Below are 10,000 nucleotides of genomic sequence, written 5' to 3'. Positions count from 1 at the left end.
GTTTTCAAAAAAATCTGCAAAAATCAATAATCGTGATTAATAATCGTGATCATGATTTTAACCAAAATAATCGTGATTATGATGATTTTTTCCATAATCATGCAGCCCTACCTTCACCTCATACTCCTCCATTTCTCTTGTGGTTCCACTCTGCTTCTAATCTATACACAGAGGGGGATGCGAGCGGATTTTATCTTGCATGATCTCCGCTTTAAGTATCCTGGGACTGCGGCCAGCTACCATACGCCAAATATGCTTTATGTACACCAAGCACCAGGCTGAACTTGTGAACACCAGAGGTGTCAAAAAGTAAATGCAAGTAAAAGTAGAAAAAAAGAAACTGTTTCCTTCCAACACAGGCATCTTATCTGAGAAACCAGTAGACCTGTGCTCTTATCTCACGATCAGCCGAGACTGGACAGGTTGGATCAAGTTTGTTGGTGGGTTCTTGTTAGGTTTTTAGTGTTTTTCAGCAACAACACAGTCTATCTATTGGTCGAGATTCCTGGCCGAATGCTTCAAGTTGAATCGTTTGCCTCGTTCAACGCCCCTGGCCAGTGCTGGCCAGTGCTTTCCAGGCAGGAGTCAGCAGCGTTGTGGCTCTTTCAATGCCGGCGGTGTGATCGCGGCATTGTACCCCAGCGCATGTTTTATTTTGAGCAATATAGATTTGGCTAAGGTGGGGCCCCCTGTACCCTTCGGTCCGGGACTCGCTCCACTTATGAAGGTGCACAATTCATCTGACAGCGTTCCCAGTAACAACCCTTCATATACACACACATACACATATAGGCTACACACAAACTAAAGGAATAGAGGATGAAGGAGAAATACACACACACATACACGCATGTACGCGCGGACGCACGCACTCACACACACATATACACACACTCCTCACTCACTCACATGCCTGCCTGGGTGCTGGGCCCGCTGACTCTTGGGTAATCTTTCTAAAGCCCAGCAAGCCTCCATCATGTGACCACCCGAGAGGAAATGTGTGTGCAGAACAGCGTTACAGAGTTATAAACACAGTGAGTGGTGCAAGAAGGTGTGTGTGTGTGTATGTGTATGTGTGTGTGTGTGTTTGTAGTGTAGTGTAGTGTGTGTGTGTGTGTGTGTGTGTGTGTGTGTGTGTGTGTGTGTGTGTGTGTGTGTGTGTGTGTGTGTGTGTGTGTGTGTGTGTGTGTGTGTGTGTGTGTGTGTGTGTGTGTGTGTGTGTGTGTGTTTGTAGTGTAGTGTAGTGTGTTTGTGTGTGGGTGTGTGTGTGTATTCATCCGTCCAGAAGTATATAAGAGCACTGCGTCTGCTGGCCAGGCTTGGTTAAAAGAGACAAACATCCCTTTTGCACCACAGGGAGAACATTGAGAACATTCTGGAATAGTCTGTGGAACACTCTAGAACTCTCTGGACTGCTAGCAGAACTCTTCTGAAGATTCCCTGAAGAACGGCGTCAGCTTTTCAACTGCACAATGTGGGCACTTGGGAAAACTTACTGTTTGAGACAATCCACCTGTTTGGGAGGTCATTGGCACGGTTGGATCCTTCAAAGTCGGAAGTGAAATCCTTTGGTCTGGTCAGAAGGTATTTCTGATACACAAGGAAAAAGTGTTTACTTGCCAGCTTTTCGGATGGTGGAAGGAGACTTGGTGGCGAAAAAAAACACACTGGGATTGGTGATGTTTTAAATTAGGGAGCACACAATATATCTTGAAAGTAGGATTTGGTTAATGTAGTGTTGTAGACATGTTTGGACATCTGCTGTTGTTGATAATTTTTTTGATCATTTGTTTTAGCCGGTTCATGTTTAGGCAGCTTTATTTCATGACTGTTGGTCATTGAAGGCATTCAATCATAATTATAGACATTAGCTATCAACAGGGTTTCAGTTCCCTCTTTAAAAGTATTCACTGTGCCCAAAATGTTCTACTGGTTCACCATGTAAATTAGTGCACTTTATAGGGTGTGATCGACACTGGTTTTGTCACTCTGAAACAGCGAACAGTTTGTATTTTGACCTTTTGAGGCTTTTTTGCTGTTTTTAGTGAGCCACTTCCTGCACAGCAAATTCTGCGGTGTTCATTCAACACTTAAAGAGTTCATTTATATCCAAATGAGGTCAAATCAACCCTCCAAGTGTTGAATGAACACTGCAGAATTTGCTGTGTGCAGTGTAGTTAGCATGTGAGATATGAGGCCCTCTGATAGAGGGTCAAAGGATGTGGTGAACGGCAGGGCTTCTGTGTTCTCTCATTTGCCTTGACTGTTGACGTTTTAGCAGCAACTTTGACGTACAGTAGGCTTTTGATGTCATTTTCTGTATACCGGTAGTTCATTTATGGCAATACGTTGACAATCCTAAACCTTAAACGCTACACAGTAACACCTCGAGTCTTTAACACTCAGAGTCAATTAAACATTGTCTATGGAGTGTATTTGGTCCCAAAGTAGCCTACTTTCAAAGTGTTTAACACTGCATTAACACCGCATTTTTTTGACGTTGACAATCCTAAACCTTAAACGCTGCACAGTAACACATCGAGTCTTCAACACTTAGAGTCAATTTAGCATCTTCTATGGAGTGTATTTGGTCTCAAAGTACTCTCAAAGTCAAGTCAAGTCAAGTCAAGTTTTATTGTCAATTTCTTTACATGCACTGGTCATACAAAGAATTTGAAATTGCGTTTCTTGCCCTCCCATGCAGACATAGACTAGTCTAGGTAAGGACATAGACAGTATAGACATAGACAGTACTCATACATGGACATAAGACAGTATGGACATAGACAGTGCTCATACAGACATTTAAAGTGCAAGACTGGACAACAGAAGACTTGTAGAGAACATACATTAAGAGGAGGTATTTTGTTGTGCTTCTCCAAAGTGTTGAATTAACACTGCATTTTTTTTATTTATTTTTTTTGCTGTGTATGATGTGTAGACAAGATGTCGACAACCCTGTACCCTAAACACTAAAGGCTCCATGGTCTGTTACTGGATTGTGGGTGGTGTGTGCTTTGCATGCTCTTGTACAGCCATCTGTCTTTACATGCGTTGGCTTTTTTTTAATCTACAGTATGCAAATGGTTAAATCCGCCAGGCCAGTCATTCAGAATGTGGATTGAATGTGGTATTGTCTTGACGGATGTGAATGTGTCAAAGCCATCATAGTGTATTTGCATTTATTTTGCTTGAGGTGATAGAAACACATCCTGATATTGGAGTAGAGAGTCTGCTGGTCTGACTTTCGCTCTTATGTAGTAACACTTCATGCCCCGTGTATAAGACGGTACATGGTACTATATGTCACATACCTGTAATGTACAGTACGTGCATTGTGTGTACGCACACACACACACACACACACACACACACACACACACACACACACACACACACACACACACACACACACACACACACACACACACACACACATACACACACACACACACACACACACACACACACACACACACACACACATACACACACATACACACACAATCCCTAATCCGTACACTTAGGCACATTGTATGATATCACATGTTGTTGAACATTTTGCTCCACTGTACTTTGTGATTTACAGTAGATATACTGTAACACCAGCTTTTCATGTAAAGAAAAATCTCTTTGTAGCTTATGGAATCCATGTAAGCTCTGTGGTCTGAGCCAACTATTTATTTATTTATTAGTATGACCAAAGTACAGAATGTTTTTTAAGCATTTCGTGTTGCAAACCCTGAGTATGTTTTTTTTCTCTCTCTCTCTCTCTCTCTCTCTCTCTCTCTCTCTCTCTCTCTCTCTCTCTCTCTCTCTCTCTCTCTCTCTCTCTCTCTCTCTCTCTCTCTCTCTCTCTCTCTCTTTTCCTGTTTCCTGAAGCGTGTGTTTGTGCTGTGTGAAGCTTTAGGGGTTAGCGGTCATTGACATTTGGAAACTGCCACTAAAATCAGATTAACTACTGCTCTTAAAAGCTGAGAAGAAGACACAAATTTGTGTTTAGGTTGAGTGAATTGGCTTGCTATGTAGAGTACAAATAGTACATTCTACATTATGTATAATACAATATAATCGTTTGTCATGAGAATCACTCCAGAGAGAGTACATGAAAGAACCTTGTTTTTTATATACATGTATATACTTTTTTGAAGGGCTTTTTAGGCCTTTATTAGCAGGGAAATTAGTGAAGAGAGAGGCGGGAAGGCTCGGCAAATGACCTTGGGCCGGAATCGAACCCGGGTCGCTGGCGTAGCAGTCGAGTGCCCAGCTGGAACTTGGTTGAGGATGGTGGTGCGCTGTGACATGCCAGCACAGTTCGGGGGTGAATTTCTCAAAACCAAAGTAGCTAAAGTAAAGCGATGTTTCAAGTGAAAAGTTTTCAAATGAAAACACTCGTTCGGTCCGACACTGTCAAAAGTTGCATGTGGGGTTTTCTGACAGAGGACCGTGGAAGTAGTCGCGATAAGCCATAGTTCACTTACTAATGACTCGCATAAGCATATGCTGACTCGGGACTGTGATTAATAAAACTTTTAATCCTACGTGGAGCCCCTTTAAGGTAGCAGGGCAACTTACTTTTTTACATTTAACTGGCTTGGAATGTTTAACAGAAGTGAAATGTTGGGAGTGAGTTTAATTTATGCTTAGCTGCGTTCTTCACTTCATATATTAGGCAGGTGTGCGCATGACTGAAAGATCCAAGGCAGGGGTGTCCACAATCATGGGACTGAAAAAGAATCTGAAGACTGATGAAATGGACGAAAGTGGCAGGGAATTATTTCCGCATTTCTGTCCTGTGTGCTCCAGTAAGTAGCCAAGCCTTGCCCTCCTAGTGATGCAACACCTTCAGCGTTGTTACTAGTCAGGTCAAGAGCAATGCAAGTACTTTCTGAGCTCCCGAAAAATCGGGAACTCCTCCCACTTTGTCGGGAAGCAAAAAAACATTTGCAAACCAAGGGAGGTGGGTCAACCATGCCGTTTGGGAAATGCTAATTGTTATGCTCTTGGTCAGACCAAGTCTCAAAGAGATTTGAAAGTCGATGATAATCAGGCTTTGCAGTTAAGGTAGGAGAGGTAAAAATACACTGTGTGTTGTAATGCTGACACCTATACATGTGCAGTGTGTCGTCTCAAAAGATTGCACAATGAATGAGTGATTGATTGCGATTGTGTTGCGCGATGACTGATTTCCTTACGATGGTAGTAGACTGTGGCCTGCTCTGAAGGATCTTCATGGGAATCAGCATCTGACAGTCTTTCTTGTTCTCTCTCTCTCTCTCTCTCTCTCTCTCTCTCTCTCTCTCTCTCTCTCTCTCTCTCTCCCTCTCTCTCTCTCTCTCTCTCTCTCTCTCCCTCTCTCTCTCCCTCTCTCTCTTCCATCTCTCTCTCTCTCTTCCCTCTATCTCTCTCTCTCTCTCTCTCTCTCTCTCTCTCTCTCTCTCTCTCTCTCTCTCAGGTTTCGTCAATGACATCCACCACAGAAGCCGTGTGAAACATCGAGCCACACCTGACCTCAACCTCCCTTCCCCTCTCCCAACCTTACCCCACCCCACCCCATCCCCTCCCCTCCCTTCCCTTCCCTTCCCTCTCCTTTACCCCTACCCCCCCTCCACTCCCGTCCTATCTTTCGTCCCTATTCTCCTCCTCTCCTCTCCTCTCCTGTCTCCTCCCGGCGCTCTGAACTGCACTGAAGGCTTGGACTCGCACCCAGAGCCTCAACACTGGGACCCACTCCATTGCCGGACGCTCCTCAAACCCCAACATTCGGACTCCCCCCAACATTCGGACTCCCCCCAACATTCGGACTCACGTCTTTCGGAACCCCTGAACTCTGGGAGCCGGTCCCTGAACCCCTGAACTCTGGGACCAACCTCAGTGTGACCTGTATGTGACCCCCGCGCAGCGTGAGCGAGCCGCCATGTTGATCAAGGAGTACCGCATCCCCATGCCCCTCAGCGTGGACGAGTACCGCATCGCACAGCTCTACATGATACAGGTAGGGGGCGCTAGACACACACACACACACACACACACGCACACACACACACACACACACACACACACAGTACCGCATCGCACAGCTCTACATGACACAGGTAGGGGGCGCTAGACACACACACACACACACACACACACACACACACACACACACACACACAAACACACACACACACACACACAGACACACACACACACACACACACACACACACACACACACACACACACACACAGTACCGCTTCGCACAGCTCTACATGATACAGGTAACACACACACACACACACACACACACACACACACACACACACACACACACACACACAGTACCGCATCGCACAGCTCTACATGATACAGGTAACACACGCACACACGCACACACACAGTACCACATCGCACAGCTCTACATGATACAGGTAATGCATACATGTCTACACACGCGCGCGCGCACACACACACACACACACACACACACACACACACACACACACACACACACACACACACACACACACACACACACACACACACACACACACACTTTTAATCACAGATAATGTATACAGGAGATGCTCATTCTTCCTCTCCCTCTTGTTCTCTATTCTCTTCATATCTTGCTCTCTCTTCTTTTACTCTCTCTCTCACACATTCATCTCTCTCCATATCTCCACAACGTATTCATCATGTCTCTCTTTCTCTCTCTCTCTCTCTCTCTCTCTCTCTCTCTCTCTCTCTCTCTCTCTCTCTCTCTATCTCTCTCTCTCGCTTTCTTTCCATGTCCGTGTATTGTTTCTGTGTGCTTGTTTAATCCATGGGGATTAGCGCTGAATTGCTGTTAGCGTTGTGGTGGATTGGATTTGCTATTGTTTGGCGACCTTCTTTAAACTGCTCACCCGGCTACCTGCGTGTTCGACGTACAGCTACACAGCGTACTTCAGTGCTCCTGAGCCTGCTTTTCACAATTAACCAGTGTTTCATTTTACTGCACGTTTAGCCAGTTAACACTGTGTAAGGCACTGCACGTTAAGACAGCGTTGCGTTTTAAATGGTGTTAAGGTACCACACGTGTAACCAGTGTGGTTATTCTCTGTTTCAACCAGGGTTGCCATATGAGGCTGATGATTTTCAGCCCAAAAAAATGCTCAAAACCCGCATAGAAGTACAAAATCCCGCCCAATTCTATTGATTTCTATGGCAAAAATTGGGCGGGTTTTTCTGCTAAATGCCATTTTTTCCCGCACACGGCCATTCTAAGCAGCCCAATTGGACGGCAATCTGGCAACACTGGTTTCAACCCAAAACCACCAACTGTCACTATCTGTTGATACATAATCAACATTATCTGTACACCTCACCTCGACCCTACTATATGTTCCCCAAGTTCCATGTTCCCTGGATTCTATGTTCGCCGACCAGTTTTGGAAATCAGTTGAGGGTTAGGGATGGAATTTGGCCATAAATAAAATAAATAAACACAAATAGCACAAATAAAAATGATCCGGTACTCTACTCACATTAAAATGGCCTCACATACAGTGCCGTGTCTCTTTCAAACTACGGATATCGAGAACCAAATGGGGGGACATGGACCCGAGCGAGTGAATGGAGTGTAAAGAACCAACGAGGCCAACGAGCAGAGTATAGCCAGAGATTCTGTAAGTATATAGAGATATGCCAATGTAATAGGTTGCTATGGGCACCTAACATGACCAGGTTGCCGGGCTGCCTAAAGGGGCGTGTCATAATACTCCTAGCATTGAATAGAACAGCCTCCCCTCCCCCCTCCCTTGCAATAATAGAACCCGGAAACAATGAGCCAATGGAACCTCTCTCTCTCTACTCTCTCTGGTATCGCCTCATAAGCCTCATACAGTGCTGTGCTGAACTATCAGACTGGTCCTTTAGCTCAGCAGTATGGTGCTGTGCCTCCCATGGCCGAACGGATGCATTGGCTAGAAGGTGGCGAGTTTAAGACCTGATGGGCGGACTGCGTAGTCACATTTGCTACATGACGTCCGTGGCCCTGGTTTGTGGTCCGCTGACCCTGGTTTGTGGTCCGCTGGCCCTTCTGTGACCGCTGAAGAAGGATGATAAAGGTGCCGTTGATGCATCATAATGCAACATGAAGCAATTGCTCTGTGCTCAGCGCGTGGCAGGCTTTGCCCCACTCATCCCAATTAAAGCAGTTGCATCTTTTTTCCATGCAAGCAGTGTAAATGAAAACAGAGTTGAGCCAAGAGACCAAATTGCTTAAAGGTGCACTGTGTAATATTTTTAGTAGTTAATTACCAGAATTCATGCTGCCCATTCAGAAATGTTACATTTTCCCACAAATACTCACCACCACCATCACATTCTAAGTATTCATTATGACTGGGAAAAGGGCACTTTTCATACATCAAACGGGGGAGCTTCTAGACAGCACAGTTTCAATGAGTTGCAATGCCTACTCTGGCCGCAATCTTACACAATGCACCTTTAAAAAAACGCTGCCTTGCACAGGATTGTTGCCTTGCATTATATTGAGCACAGCACACAATTAAGAAGATTACGTAATCCAACTGATTTCATCACTAATGGCCGGTCGCCTGGGTGGTTTGCAGCCAGCGGTGTGTTACTGTAAGCCTTTCCGATTTTCATAGCAGGTGACACCTCGTTTGAACTTGACAGTGTCTCCTTTCTGGAATACACTGAAATTCAGATGCTTGGTCTTCATATTCATTCATAAGGGGTTATAAATACATTCATTACAGACTATTATACATTTATAAAGCTTCTTAGTGATTGACAAAAGCATTCCAAACTAGTTGTACCTATTTAGTGAAAGAAAAAAAAGAAAGCCCATTGGGAAACTCCAACTCCCATTGTCATTGTGACACAGCACTCCACAGCACACAAGTGAACACTGCACACTGCACACAACATAATTGCATTTATGCCTCACCCGTGCAAGGGGGCAGCCCTCAGTGGCACCCCATGGGGAGCAGTGCGGTGGGACGGTACCATGCTCAGGGTACCTCAGTCATGGAGGAGGATGGGGGAGAGCACTGGTTGATTACTCCCCCCACCAACCTGGCGGGTCGGGAGTCGAACCGGCAACCTCTGGGATGCAAATCTGATGCCCTAACCGCTCACCCATGACTTCCCTATTTATAACTACTCTCATATGGCATTGGATGACCTGTTATAATCATCCACTCGCCTGACATTCAGTTGAACAAAAGCTTGACTTTTGTATGTTTTTAGACTTTCTTCCAATTTCTGGCTTCCAACATTCTAATTAGTGCATGTATTTGTTTACAAGAGCATGTGTCTGTGTGAATTTGTGCGCGTGTGTGTGCGCGCGCGCGCGCGCGCGTGTGTGTATGTGTGTGTAGTGTACGTATGTGTGTATGTGTGTGTGTGTGTGCCCGCACGCGCACGCACGCATGCGTGCGTGTGTGCGTGTGTTTGATCTTCTTGTGACCCTTAGTGACCCTGCCAACTCACAGCTCCACGGTTGCCATAGCAACAGTGACATCACAGCTGGTTATGTTCTATCTTCCCTCCACATTAAACCAGGGGAGTGGGGTGGTGGTGGTGGGAGGGGGGGAAGCAACAGTGCAACAGTGACATCATCGCTGGTTATATTCTATCTTTTCTACGTTAACCCTTTGAGGACAAAGGACTTTTCCCCAGTTCTTCTAGAATTTTACTCGAACACTCTACAGCTCCCACAAAAGTCTGTGTAAAAAAATCTTGAAAAGTCATTATGACATCATAATGAGAACTCAAAATTTTGGCAAAATTCTAATCCCATACTTGTAATGGTACTCCTCAAAGGGTTAAACAGAAAGGTGAAGAAAGAGAGGAGGAGAGATGGTGGGGAGTGAGTGGAGGACTGAGTGGAGGAGGAAGAGCGGGCAATGGAAGAAAAGAAGAGAGTGAAAGAGGGAAGGATAGGGAAAAGAACGAGCCATATCAGGAAATAAGACAGGAAAAGATCTGACATATAGCAAGAGAG

The 10,000-nt window shown here is 45.1% G+C and overlaps 1 protein-coding gene and 1 long non-coding RNA gene across 6 annotated transcripts in view; both read left to right on the top strand.

Annotated features, from left to right (window-relative positions):
• Positions 1 to 5,554, top strand: part of LOC134445719 (uncharacterized) — a 63,293-nt gene extending 57,739 nt beyond the window's left edge. The window contains exon 3 of the long non-coding RNA XR_010034345.1: positions 5,456 to 5,554. This is a non-coding gene — a long non-coding RNA (uncharacterized LOC134445719). The remainder of the gene's footprint in view (positions 1 to 5,455) is intronic.
• A 48-nt stretch (positions 5,555 to 5,602) lies between these two features.
• The window catches only part of LOC134445712 (membrane-associated phosphatidylinositol transfer protein 2-like), an 84,976-nt gene continuing 80,578 nt past the window's right edge, over positions 5,603 to 10,000 (top strand). For 3 of the 5 annotated variants that reach the window (XM_063194754.1, XM_063194758.1, XM_063194757.1), the window contains exon 1: positions 5,603 to 5,995. In XM_063194754.1, the coding sequence (XP_063050824.1) occupies positions 5,918 to 5,995 (78 nt within the window). In that variant the 5' untranslated portion in view covers positions 5,603 to 5,917. Of the gene's footprint in view, positions 5,996 to 6,329; positions 6,355 to 6,394; positions 6,414 to 10,000 lie in introns of those variants that run through there. The other 2 variants (XM_063194756.1, XM_063194755.1) reach the window with 2 other exon arrangements.

This window comes from Engraulis encrasicolus, chromosome 3 (assembly GCF_034702125.1).
Source record: "Engraulis encrasicolus isolate BLACKSEA-1 chromosome 3, IST_EnEncr_1.0, whole genome shotgun sequence".
Lineage (NCBI taxonomy): Eukaryota > Metazoa > Chordata > Actinopteri > Clupeiformes > Engraulidae > Engraulis > Engraulis encrasicolus.
This window is presented reverse-complemented; position numbering and strand designations above follow the sequence as displayed.